Below are 13,881 nucleotides of genomic sequence, written 5' to 3' on the forward strand. Positions count from 1 at the left end.
CTCTCACAGCACATAAAGTTCTCTGCAGATAAACAAGTCCAGATATAATATAATCCATCCTTTTCTTCTGCTGCACTTCACCCCAGTGACTCTTTACTAATAGGAGTCTCCTTCTTTTCCATGTGACATTTTCCATTTGCAGTGACATAAAGGATGCACAGTGAGGGCCAGACCCCTCCCCACAGCCATTACATTCGCTGGCTCACTGCCTCCCCGTTGTCCACCACTGCAGATTTAAGCTCCCTGTCTCCATCTCTGCAGACTGTCACAGCTCCTATTGTGAGCTACTGTGAATTTTCTCTATGAATCGAACTGCTGCTGAATCAAGTCCTTTGTATCTCCTTATTCTGGTTTTAAAAGAGTTTTTGCTAATCCTGTTGGCAGAAATATTGATGCCAGAAAGCTGGGCAAGTGAATCCACGATGAGCTGGGTGCTGCTGAGGCTGACTTCCTCTGGTTCAAAGCTAGGTTAGTTTCAAATTAGCTGGGGTGTCAAAACGCTGCAGCACAGTCATTCCTGTGCCTGAAGCAGCCCAAAGAACCTAAATTAGCAACAACTTGGCTGATTTTATTCCAGCTGCACCAGCGGTTTGTTTATGTGGAGAGTCAAACAGCAAACACCCACAGGGCTGTTAACTCTGCAAATCTTCAGTAAGTATTTTCTAAACTACTGCTGACAAATTTCTGACGAGGCCTTAATCTCTGCACAATCTATTGGGTGCTGTCAAAGCAGCATTAGTCAGGCTGTCATCAGGCAGGCGTTGCGGGTGTGACTCAGAGGTTTGCATTCTGGTACTCACTGCAGAAAAGCCACATTGGGAAAACCTCCCAGGGAGCCGGAGCCTCTGCCTAGGAGGGGACCCTGTGTGGGATGGCAGCCTGAGGTCTGTGCCTGGAGAGGTTTCTGCTCCTCCATAGTTTACACCTGGAAACAAGTGAGAATCACCTCTCTTTTCATTCTTGGGACAGCAGCAAATGCTATTGCTTTTCTACCACTGCTCAGTAGAATGCAAAGGTTGATGCCTTGAAGAGAAATGGCTGCTGCACAGGTGAGGCATGCAATTTGAAGTAAGGAAAACAGTGAATAAAGTCAGATCCTAAATTAGCACTGCTGTGTTTAATACTGGAGCTGTTCTGGTTATCATGTGCTTGGTACATCCTGCTACTCAGAGTAAGGCCTCAATCCCTGCCTTGGAAGGGGATCAGGTGGGGAGGAGCGCAGGCTGCCCACCACAGCCTGCCCACGTGCAGGGACAGCGCCTGCACTTTGCTGCTCCTTGGCCTTGCTCCTCTCCTCAAGCTCGGTAAGAACCCATGTTATTTTCTGAAGCCACGTTCTTTATCTCTGACCCTCCTCTGATGCCAGTCTGGACTAGAAGAGTTGTTGCTGTCAGCGGTAGTAAAAAAAATTACCACATCTTTTGAATAAGAAAACAAAACAAAAAAAAATCACCTCTCCTGCCAGCATAAAAAGCAAGGACACCAAGCAACTGTTCAAACAGAGCCCCTGCATACAAACAAAGATGCCTGTCAGGGCTTAAGGGGGAAAAAAAGGGCACAGCTGTAGCACCACATTAATTAAATTGTATGAGCCTTTTTATTTTCAAGGATGCAGACAGATGCCACCTGAAACATGGGATGCTTGGAAGTGACACACACACAATTAAGCCACACACGTTCTTTGAGCTCCCTTTCTGAATCTCCATAGCACAGATTGAATTAACACTACAAATGCCAAGTGAAACTGTTCTCACAATAGCTTAAACTTGTACAGAACTAAGGGATAGACGAGTAAAACTTTTTGAGTGAGCAGATCAGTATCTCCCCAAAATTACTTCTATGTTTGAGACTGTGAAGTTAAAGCCAGGTAATTAAACTGAAGTTACAGGCTAGGCAGCAAAGGAAGGTGATCGTGGTTATTACTTTTGATGTCGAATTTTATTGAGCTTAATTCTCATGCAGCTATTTGTAAATATCCATGCCCAGAATAAGCTGTGCAGGGCGGCTGCCAGTGAGAGCAGCAGCTGTGCCCAGAACCCAGCAGGTACGCCCTCTGGGAAGGGGGGCTGTGTCTCTGAAATAAACCCAGTCTTGTGCTCTTATCAAACTGGTGCTCTTTGAAAAATGTCTCTAAATATGACCTGTTTTTTAAATAAATGCTAGTCAGTTGATTCATTAAAAGGCAAAGAGGCATAGTGCAGATAGGATGTGCTTTGTACATCTGGCACAGTTTCCAGTGCCTGAGAGAAAGGCTGTATTCTGTCTTTGGGGAGAGAGCAGTTGTGTAGAATAGCCATTTTTTACAGTTCAAAAGATAATTGAATTCCCTGATTCACAAGCTCTCGTTTTTTATCTTCTCTGTCTTCTAGCATATTCTTGCCCAATCTTCATACCCCCCCCCAGCTGCCATGTTAAATTGTTCTTGTGGGAACGGGGTATGGGTACTGGGGAGCATAATTGGGCTGATCAAACTAAAACATTGCTGTAGTCATAGGGTGTAAAATATGATTAGATAATCTGATAGGCCAATTGCTTAGCACTTTGTTCTTAAATTGAATCCAAGAGCCAGGTGGGTTAAATATTCAGTCTGATGCAGAGGACATGAGATGAGCAGTTTGCATGGACAGGAAGCCGTAGATCTCTCTTCGGCAGCTGGCACTGAGGATGAACTTTCTTGTTCCAGTCAGACACGGCTGCAGGAAGCGGTCTGTGCGCTGTGGCAGATGTGGCCCCATGGCAGCACCGTGCTCTGTCTGCTGCCGCAGCCCCACGCGATGGGATGATGTGGGCTGGGCACAGCTGAAGGACGAAGGACTGCTCCACCCATCAGAGGGCAGCAGTGGAGAAAGCAGGTCTTTGTTTCGTGGCAAGGAGGGTAGGAATGGTTAAAGCAGAAAAAGGAAGCGTCATCCATGCAAAGCCTGAAAGAATGTGTTCACTCATTTCAGGTGAGCTGCCTCTCTTAGTAACCAGGTCTAACCTGTCTGTGCGAGAGCAATTTCTTCATCATCAACAAAATGTACATCTTGATAAACCACTGGCTTAAAATTTTAATGTGCTACCTCAGAGCTGAAAACAGTTTCCATATAAACAGCAGATAATTAAAGAGGATTTTTTCTTACAAAAAAAAAAAAAAAAAAAAGTGGGAAATCTGGCTTAAAATAAGTGTGAAGATACAAATCATAATCTGCAAAAACCTGAAGGCATTAATCTCTTGAGAAAACATTTACATAAGCATATAATAAATTTGTTCTGGGATTTGTTACACATTGGGTGGAGAGTATATTATGCCGACAGTGATGAAAGAAAAATTAAGATTTGTAAACAAGTTCTGTATTATAACTGTACAGTGTATTGCTAGAGATCAGGTATATCTGTGGTATCAAAGGGAACTTGCGTGGGAAATGATGGAAATGATACCTTTCCTTTGTACAAATGGACAGATATCCATAAATGCTGGATGGACAGTTTTCTGTCACACCGTGCAGTGATTTCATCTGCTTCTCCCCACACTTCACTCAGGAAGCAGCACAAAGCCCCTCTGCCACTTCAGGACCGTCCCTCTAAACACGACCAATTTACCTCTGCTCCGCAGAGAAGACTGAAAATGAGAAGTGCTGAGAGGTTAAATTGTGGGTCATGTGAAGTAGTTTCTTATTTAGATGTGTCCACAGTAACATTTGTAATGCTGTTGGGTAACAGCTGCAGTAATACCGCATTCGTGTCCGACAACCAGTTTTGTAAAATACTTCAAAGAAAGGAAAATGCCTATGCTAATTGGTAGCAATGAAAAAAGGAAAGCAGAGGATAGTAGCTTGTGCCTCACACCTGGCACTTAGCTCTTAGTGACCCGTGCTGACATCGCACAGCACAGTTTTGTGCAGGTAGTATAAGAGAGAGAACACAGCTTAGAGAAACAAAGACAGGCTCAGGGCATACGGTTCTGTGCACTACGCAAAGGGCACAAAGACAAATGTAAATGGTGTCTTCATGGCTATGGGTCAGCAAAAAAGTCAATATATGAACATGCTGAAAATCATCCAGAAGTCGCCTTTCACTGAAGCAAAACAATGAGCTGCAATACCCCACAACAGATTCTTTCAAGCTGCCAGAGAAACTGGAGAAACATGACTGAGATGAGCAGGTTGGGCACTGATCCCTAGGAGAACAAAACAAAACAAAGCAACCTACCCAAACCCCCACTACAAAGAAGTCATCTGCACAGCTTTGCTAGCGCTGTTGTAGTACATGTTTTATGAGGGAAAACTGAGGCTGCAACTTATAGACACTGAGAACAGACTGATTTAAATGGAACAATTTAAGGAACAGCAAAAGAAAAAAGAAAAAAAAAAAAAGTGATCTCCAAATAAAATCATAATAATTTATAAAAATCAGCCAAGGTACTGCGATGTTACCTTCGTTACCTTGGACTGGTCAGACCTCAGTGGACACATTTTGATGATAGTGGATTTTCTTACAGTGAAGTGAAAGTCAACAGGGAGAGTAATGAGGCGCTGTAATGCTTTGCCTTTCTTGTCTTTTATAATAATTTAGTTCAAGCAGGCTTTGGGAAAATCACACTTTTATTTCAAGATCCAACAAATCAATACAGCAGTATACATTCAGTGCTTGAGGGGAAATTTACTCAAAATGGTTTCATGATGAAAATGCCGAAGGCTGATGCTTTTGTTCAATCTGTTACTTTGAAGGGACCTTGTAATCTTGATTCCAAATTAAAGACTTGTGGCCGTTGTATCAAACAAAGGCAGATCAAGTACCTCTTCCAGTGAGGAAATGGTGGGGATGTGTGTATAGCAATTCAATTAAAAACAAAATAAAATAAGCCAAACAGTATCAGCACACTTTAGCATAGGAAACCATAAACACTTTGGATTAACTGCTGACTCTACAATATATAAAATACCGTCACCAATTTATCTATAAGTTTATCTGTTGTTCTTTGCTGAACCAGTGCCTTTCCATCCGAGTGAATGTGGTCATGGAGCATCTCAGCCAGCAATGCTCTTGCTTCCAACAGCCTGGGGGAATAACCAATGGAAAAACAGATCAAGCTGAACTATGAAAGACACTGAGCACAGATAAACCAGTATTTCCTTTTATTTTTAATTTTTGAGATGGCACGTATGTATGGGAGATTGGTAATCACAGCCTGAACCTCTGATTGATCAGCTGAGGCAAGTATGGGGTCAGCTGTGGGAGCACAGGTGAGAGTGATGTAGCTGTGCTCCTGGAAGGGGTGGAGCTCGACTCCATCCCCTCTGAGACCTCATTTAAGGGCTGACTCCCACTGGTGCAGCATCTCTTGGAGATTGCTCTCCAGTGAGGACTGCCCCCAGTTTCTTCAGTCAAGGCACCACCACTGGTGAGTTTTCCTTTGCTTACTCCTTCTGTACACTTGCTACCATCTGTATATTAACAACCAATACACACGTATAAAACTGAATCTCTTCAGGTATTTAGGAGGTAGCAGAAACTTGCACTGAAATATATATTCAAGTAGGGATCTTAGAGCTTGCTTTCCAGTTCATGCCATGACACTGGCAGGTCAAGATTTCTTACTACAGGACAATGTTCTCATTGCTGCCCTGTGCCCCTCATGGCAGCCCCAGATGATCAGGTCTCTCACCAACTACTTTTTCCCAAAGCAGGAGGGAAGCTCCAGCAGTGTGCAGCAGTCAGAGTGCATTTACCTCTTCCTGTGACACTTGGCCAGAGCTGGAGGGCAGAAAGGAGAGGAGATGCTCATGTAGCACATGCTGTCATCACAGCTACAGTGTGCTTTCATTTTACCTAGTTTGTATTTGGACTGCATCTGCCCTTGCTGAAGTTGAATTTTCATCTACTGTACCATAAAACCAGGGGAATATATATAACAACTGTTATATAACTTTCACATTATGAGAGGAAATTTATAAATCTAACACTGTTTCTTTTCATATAGCACAACAGAAGCTATGAGTATGCTCAGTGATACTGCTGAAACACTAAGGTGAGCTCTAAGATCCTGCCTGAACAGCAGGAAAAAAACCTGAGATAACAGGGATGAACAGCAATGCACAGAAAAGTGAAAAATCCTGGTACCAAATATCAGTGCTGTTTTTTAAGTGTGAAGTGACCAGTTGTTACAGGAACATTTCTGATAATATTTCTAAAGACTTTTCTGCCAAGTATAAAAAGAATAATAAACGAGTCATCTTAAATCATTCTAATAAGAGTAAAAAGTGCTTATCATAGAATCATAGAATGGCTTGGGTTGGAAGGGACCCCAAGGATCATCAAGTTCCAACCCCCCTTGCCTCAGGCAGGGCTACTTCCAGATCTGGTCCAGTATCATGCAGGATAGTTAGTTTTGGCTAACTGGCAAAGCCTGGGGAGAGGTAAGGTGCTGCGAGGTGAAAGAGCTACCAAAGAGTCATTGCTTTAAAATACTTCAAACAAAGTCAGAAATCTGTTGGGCTGGGCTGGTTGGGCAGAAGAGCTGCATTTGTTGATTCACAGCAGTGCATTCAGAACAGGCAGTACCTCCTCTCTGCTGACATTTACTGATGTTGCTGTGTGTTAGGCAAACACGCTGGGACACAAGGGACCCTTGTGATTCCTCCTTCCCCTGGAGAGCTGAATGTGCTCCTGAGCAGAGGGTGCAGATGGGCAGAAGAAAGGAGCAGCTTAAAGTGCAAACCTCTCAGGAGCTGGAAGGAGATAGAGTTGAGTCCCAGTGGTGAGGGAAAGGGAGTCTTCCTAGGGATCCTCAGGGTCTGTCTGCAGCTTGATATAATTCAGAGAGACACTGCCTGGACTCAGAGCAAGACTGCAGAATGGCTGTTCCTCCCCCATTAGCTCTGCAAGGACAGACTGGGGCATACTTACATTCAAATCTCTGTTTTGTCTCATTCTGGAGATTAGAATTTTCCATATTTAAGAAGTACATCATTATTCTCATGGACACCCAAACTGCTACGGCAACTTTGAAGGTGACAAAAATGCAAAATCAGGCCTTCAACATCAGAGAGAACATTCTTTGCCAATGCAGGCAAACGCTAGTGGGAGGAATGTAACAGGAAAGGTCATTTTAATCTTGTTGTAGAGGAAAATGCTCTAAACTAGTTGCTGGGACATTAAGGTCTATCATTGCATTATATCAGTTGCAGAGTAAAAAGCAGCAGAAAGAAAAAAAAAAAGTCAGAATGATCTGTTTGCTATAAAGCTGTTCCTGCACCCAGTCTGTTCTCAGTATAATTTCTATGGTTGGCTTTTCAACTGGCTGCCTGTACAATTACCTTGCAAATGAGTTTAATTTGTGCATATAGTAGGAGTTTCATTCTGTCGTGTCATGAGACAGAAGAACAGCATGTTTTAGGTAACAAACAGTACAAAGTTTTTTTTTGTTTTTTTTTTTTTCCCCTAAGGAATGAAGAAATAGAATCTTATTTTCACTGAGATTTGATACAGTGCAAGTAACTCTTCTAAGTCTTGCAGTTGTTTTGGGAAAGGGGATAAAATGGCCATGGGTAAGAGATGACAGAAATAAAATAAACTGGATTAAGAGACCTAGAAAACTTGTTTTAGAAAGCAGATACAAGAAGGCAGGAGACCTTTTCTCCAAGGAGGACAAGAGGTACCAGAAACCATTCATAACGGTATTTGGAAGTGTAGGGGAACTGCTGGGTCAGGGCCTGAAATGGTGATGGAGCAGCTGGAGACAGGCTGTGGCTGGGCCAGGGAGCGTGGGCAAATTGTTTGCACCTGTGCTCCCCACTTGACCAGAAGGGGTGGACCCAGTGTGGAGCCACCCTGGGCTTCAATAAAGGCCAGCTGCTGAAGGAACCTTGGACCTTCTCTTCCCGACAAGAGGTGCTGTATTGCCAGGGAGCTCCTTCACCAGCCGCGTGAGTTCTGTCCTTTTGGTATATGACTGTTGGTCTGCCTGCAAGTACTTGGCCTGGTATCACCTGTCAGAAGCAATTTTGCTTCTTTGTAAGAACAGGAAAACTATCTTGAGAATTTCCTTTTTTTTTTTTTTTTTTTTTCCTTCTATACTTTTGTCAGAAGGAGGCATTGAGCTTCCCTGTCTCCTTCCTTTCCACCTAATCTTACACAGAAAGGCTCCCCTCTCGGGACTTGCAGTTGATGTTAAAAATCTTCAGAATTTACATTAATTGAAGGAAGTTCCTTGCAACTGAACGGCCTATCAATAATAATGTCTAAAATGGGCCTAGCTCTGCTTGTCTGAACCAAAGATAAGTATTTGTTTTTTGTCAAATGGGAAGTCTATGGAAGAAACCTCATTATATATTTTGTAGTAAGGGTCTGTGACCCTTAGGCATAGAAACATGAAATGCTAGATGGTGACTACTTGCCTTTTTCCCACTGTTCTTGTTATGCACACTCCTCTCCAGGCTGTCTGCAATCAATCTTTCCCTTTGATTGCTCTGCAGCTTTCAGACCCCACTTCAGAGCCAGCTGTGCAGGAGTAGCTGCGTCCTTCTCCAGTCTGGTCAACTGAAGAAGGCAGTGCTCAGTATAGGAGCAGCCATGAAATGGAGCTGTGGATGGCACGGTAGCAGTGCAGTGCTGCACGCTGTTACGGACTGAATTTTTACTTTTGCTGCAGCACAGCAGGCAGCAGCCGTGAGAACCCTGGCGGGGTGTTTGTCAGTTCCTTCAGTTACCCACCTGATGGAAGTAAGGGCGGCCTCAGGTGCTGTGTGAGCAGGAGGGACTTTAGAAGTTATTTAATTACCCGTTAATGTTGTAGTTTCTGCCTCTTTACGGCGCCCCGCCCCGCTCAGCTCACGCCTTCTCGGCGGCCCGCCCGGCCCCGCCGTCACGTGACAGCCGAAGTCCGGAGAGGCAACATGGCCGCGGCGGCGGGGTAAGCATCGCTCCTCGGCCGCGGGTAGCGCCGCTCGCCCCGCAGCGGCCCGGACCCGTGACGGCGGTACGGGGGAGCGGCGGTACGGGGGAGCCGCGCTGTGCCAGCGCCGGAGGGGCCCTCGGGGTTCGGGGTTCCTCACCGGGAGGCTCGGGCAGGGCCGGCTCCCGCCCCGAGCTGTGGGAGGCCGGGCCCCGCGCGCTGAGGGCGAGCCGCTGCCTGAAGTAACGGCCGCGGGAGAGCTGTGGGGGGGATCGCCTGTGGGGGGCTCGCGGCGTGTGGCAGCCGTTGCCGCGGGAAGACGCACCTGCGGGCCGGGACGGGTCGCCTCGCGCGGGAGCTGCTCTTCGTGCAGGTGAACTCGGCTGGTCTTATCGGCTCCTTGAGTGTTCCGTTACAGACGGACCAGAACGGGGGAGGCTGGAACCAGGAACCGAACTCTTAATGTCACACTCAGGTGAGAACTGCTGTCTGGTGCGGTTCTTATCCCCCGAGTTATCAGCTCTGGTTCCCTGCCGAGTGCAGCTGGTAAAGAGGGAGGAGTGGCTGCGATGCCCACTTGGTGCAGTGCTCATGTAGAGCTGTGCTGGTGCTGCTGGTCTGGGCCTCGTGCACTGATCCTGTTCAGTGTGGGAACGGCATAAAAACTGGCTAGAAGTCAGGCTGTTGTTAGTGGTTCTGTCCGTTGCTCAAGGCATACGAATAAGGCCCAGTTAAATAAATGACAGTTGCTGGAAAAGCAGCGATTTCTTAACTTCACTGAGATTTGTGGCTGGCTTTGTGATCTCAGCAGAATGTGGCAGGCCCTGGGGTGAGTAGTGATAGGACAAGGGGGAATGGTTTTAAACTGAGACTTTAGGGAGCTTAGGTTAGATATTAGGAGGAAGTTTTTCACACAGAGGGTGATGATGCACTGGAACAGGTTGTCCAAGGAGGTTGCTGATGTCCCATCCCTGGAGGCATTCAAGGCCAGGCTGGATGTGGTTCTGGGTAACGTGGTCTGGTGGTTGGTGACCCTGCACACATGGGGGGTTGAAACGAGATGATCCTCGTGGTCCTTTTCAACCCCAGCCCATTCTATGATTCTGTAGGGAAGGAAGTTTTTAGTCGTATTGTTAGGTGGCAAATTCACAGAGTTTTTTTGATGTAATTGTATTTTACACATGTGCAAGGCAATTATATATTGCACCCCCACCCAGCTTATTGTGTGTGGTCAGTCCAGAGCATCAATTCACGTATGAACAGAGCGCCCAGGGAGCTGAGCTTGATTTGCAAGCCCTACCACTTCCTGCAGATGTGGCCGTTGGGTCTGGCACATGAAGCTGTTGTGATTGTTGCACTCTTTAACATAGAGACCAAGGCTGTGCTTATGGAAAAAATGTGCAAATCTTAACCAACTGAATAGAATCAAATGATTAACATTGTGGCATCAAATTCAAGCAGGGAGAGTAGGCTCTGTTATATATGTATGAGGATGAACATAGTTTTGCTATGAGGTTAACTAAAAATTGCAGATAGTCATTTTAAGTTACGATGCATTTTGGCTTGAGTTTTAGGATGCAATAAAAGACACTCTTGAAGTGGTTCAGGAGATTACCAGTCAGAAGTCTTGCCTGACGTTGTTATTTCTCCTTTGGTCTCCTTTTGCTTGTCATAAGTTTTAAGTGCAGTGGAAGAATTAAAAGTAAAGACTGTGCTAAAACCTCTTTTTTCTTGGTTTTGTTTTCTTATTAGCACACCAAGATCTAAGTGACCTGTGGCATAAGGGTATCTGATTATGTGCTCTCTTTTCTTTTATTCATGCAATGATGTGAGCATGAAGGTCCTCAAGGGATGATCTTCCTTGGTTACAGCTTTTTGGCTTTTTCTGTAGTGCCAAATTGCTGAACCACCACTGTGCACCCAACAAGTCTTGCTCTTAATTTGTTGAAGGTTTGGGATCTGATTTAGAACTTTCCGTAGTGTTTGCTACAGTTGTTCAAATGTGCTTTATTTTCCTAGAGGCTGGTGTACTCCAAAATGAAAGCTTATGCTGTGCTTCCACACTATGATAATGTTGTACAATAGGTAACCTGCAGCCCTTGGAATTATTGCTGCCATACTGCTGGGTTATTGGGGGGCGTGTGGGAAGTAATACAGATAAGCACTTGGGTTTTGTGCACCATCAGCTGCTGTCCTGGGCAGACCATATGAAAACTGGATTAGTAAGAGCAATCTTTTACCTTCTAGAATGACTTGCGCTATTAAATCAAGTAGCCATAAACAAGTAAAATAAAATATTTTATTAGCTCTTTTATGCTGTGTGCACAGTATGAAATTACAGGGTTTACTTTTCTGAGGCTGATAACGCCTTTCAGGAGATTATTTTATGCAGCAGTAAATGAAAGGTTACTTTCCAGATTGCCTATGAAAACTATATAATAATTAAGGTGTGGAGCTCTGCTTCTCCAAGGTTAAGCCCGTTGGTGGTTCATTCCTGTCATTTTAGCACAGTAACAGTTTAATTGTAGCTTTCTGTCATCTCAGCTGGAACTATATCTGATTTAACAAAAAGGCTCATCAGCCGTTCAGAATAGCTTCAATAAGCAGAAAGAAGCTGAGGCAGAGGGGCATGCTGGACTTCATCATAGGTTTATTGATAAAATGGTATTGATCTGTCTTATTGGAGCTCTGAAGTATAACTTTGGTATGTTAAAAATTAAGGGAAGTAAGAGGGGAGAGTACCCTTAGATTCTTCTCTCCTCACCTGAAGGCCGCGCACCAAGTCCACAGTGCTTCTGTAGTTGTACTCCAGAAAATAGGAGTGTGGAACTATAGCAAATGGGACTGAATCAGCAGTATCTGTCTGTAATATTTTAAGCATTAGAATTTGGTAATAACCTTCTTATTTTAGCATAAAAGCTCATTGCCTCTAAACTGCATTCTCTGGAGGGAGCTTCTGTTGAGTACAATCCCGTAGAAATGTCTTCAGCTCTTTGCAGTGCTTGTGCTGCCTGAGTGGTGCATAGCCGAGTCCAACAGGAGGTGGCTGCTGTGTGTTGGCCATGTGTCAGCTCAGCCTCTTGCTGTGTGTGCAAGAGTAATGTACGTGCAACAGAAACTCAGACAGTATCCAAGCATGGTGAACTCACTCTATGCCCACTGTCTCCTATCTTTTCTCTGTGATCTGTTTTTTGCTACTTCAGCACTTCCCAGAAGGCCACAGTGACACTTCGCAGGACAGTGTGGCCTTTCACTTCTGTTTTCAGTAACACAGGTCTTGCCTTCTTTCCTTCTCTTTTGCCCTCACTCAGCTGGACTGTGCTGTCATCACTTTCTGGATCTGCTTTCTGTGTTACCGCACATGGACGAATGTAATGTGCTACTCTGGCAGTTGCTCCCAGGTTTCAGTGTGAGCGATGTCTGCTTCTAGCTAGAGGCACTGGTTGTGTACAGCATTTCTTTCCCTTGGGCACTTAGAATCTTGTTTGTTGAGTTTAGTAGAGAAAAGAAGGTTGAATTAAAGCAACAAGTGCAAGGTGTTCGAATTGTGCTGACTACTCTGCCTTCCTTTAACTTTCTTTTAAAAATATATGTATGTGTATATCTTTTCTAGACCTTCTTTTTGGCTGGGGAATGAGACCTTGAAAGTGCCCGTAGCACTCTTTGCATTGAATAGAAGACGACTGTGTGATCGCCTGCGACAGAATAAGGATGTCCAGAAGAATTCAGTCGTTCTGCTTCAGGGCGGAGAGGAAACCCAGAGATACTGCACTGATACTGGTATTGTGTTTCGCCAGGTGAGAGCTGAATCAAAGCTTCAAATCAAATTAAGAAGCTGCCTCTTGAACTGCATGAATTTTTAAACTCTGTTTCATTATTCTTCCCTATCTCAGATGTTTGCATTGCTTTGGCTCGCTGAATTAGGCTTCTTTGTAACATTGCCTCTTCATCTTAGTCACTCTTACTCTCTCAAGGCTTTGCTATGTGGGCTCCTTATTTGACATAGAAAGGCTTAAGCCTGTTCCAGACCCTACTGCCTAATGCTGTTTAACATGATATGAAGGGCAGCAACTGAATATATCTTTCTTTTTCTTGTCTGTCACAGAAAACAACAACAAAACACCCCCTTCTTTCTGTAATGAAATGTTACAATAAAGCGCATTCAGTGTGTGCTTGCTATTTTGCAAATAGTTTTTTCCACATACCAGGTTGTATCTCAGAGTTTCTTTTCTAATTAGACTCTTCCCTGAATACCCGTGTGTTCTTCTGCCAGAGAAAACTTAATATGTTAATGTCACACTGAACACAGTCTTTGGTAAAGTTGCCCTCACAATGCTCTGGTGGTATATACCAGTGCAAAGCTGTGTGCTTTGCATGGTTGCAGCAGTACTGATTCTTTTTGTTTTACTAATTTTAGCAGTTGATGTTCTAAAGAAACAAAACCACGTAGTTCTAATATAGATAGCATGCATCTTAATGCACTACTAGACTGCTTTTAGAGGAGATGCATGTTTCAGTGTAGTAGAGTGTATCCCTGTTTTCATCCAGACTCATCTCTGTATTGTTTGGTATTTTGTTGTTGGATTGCTTTTGAATTAACTCTTGGCTGAGGGCTGTTCCTATTGAGGCTTCCTTCTTCTCTTGGGGATATTGTGTCTTCACTTCAGGACTCTATCATTACAACCCAGTGAGTCTGCGCTCTGATTTTGCCTGGTGACATGATTATTTCTTCCCAGTACTAAATTCTCTAGGTCTAGACTGGAAGATGGTGTTTTATTGTGCCAGGTTAACTGTTGTGTATTTCTTACAGTAGCTTATTAATCTGTTTGTTGCCACTTGCCAACAGAAATATTTATTAAAACTTAAAACTAATTAGCCTGAAAAGCTTTAAACGTAAACCACTTCCTTTTGCTCCGAAAGTAAAATAGATGTCCCTTAAGATGTGTGAAGTACAGTTTGCTATGTACTGTAGTGTATCTTTTGAGTTTGTAGAAGCAAGGGTTTTT

At 44.2% G+C, this 13,881-nt stretch overlaps 1 protein-coding gene across 8 annotated transcripts in view; it reads left to right on the plus strand.

The window, feature by feature from the left end:
- Positions 1-13,881, plus strand: part of PEPD (peptidase D) — a 164,164-nt gene that overhangs the window by 40,077 nt on the left and 110,206 nt on the right. For 2 of the 8 annotated variants that reach the window (XM_072346135.1, XM_072346136.1), the window contains exons 1-2: positions 8,788-8,893; positions 12,489-12,672. In XM_072346135.1, the coding sequence (XP_072202236.1) occupies positions 8,877-8,893; positions 12,489-12,672 (201 nt within the window). In that variant the 5' untranslated portion in view covers positions 8,788-8,876. Of the gene's footprint in view, positions 1-8,787; positions 8,960-9,053; positions 9,351-12,465; positions 12,673-13,881 lie in introns of those variants that run through there. The other 6 variants (XM_072346142.1, XM_072346139.1, XM_072346137.1 and 3 more) reach the window with 6 other exon arrangements.

The sequence above is a fragment of the Excalfactoria chinensis genome, chromosome 11, assembly GCF_039878825.1.
Source record: "Excalfactoria chinensis isolate bCotChi1 chromosome 11, bCotChi1.hap2, whole genome shotgun sequence".
Lineage (NCBI taxonomy): Eukaryota > Metazoa > Chordata > Aves > Galliformes > Phasianidae > Excalfactoria > Excalfactoria chinensis.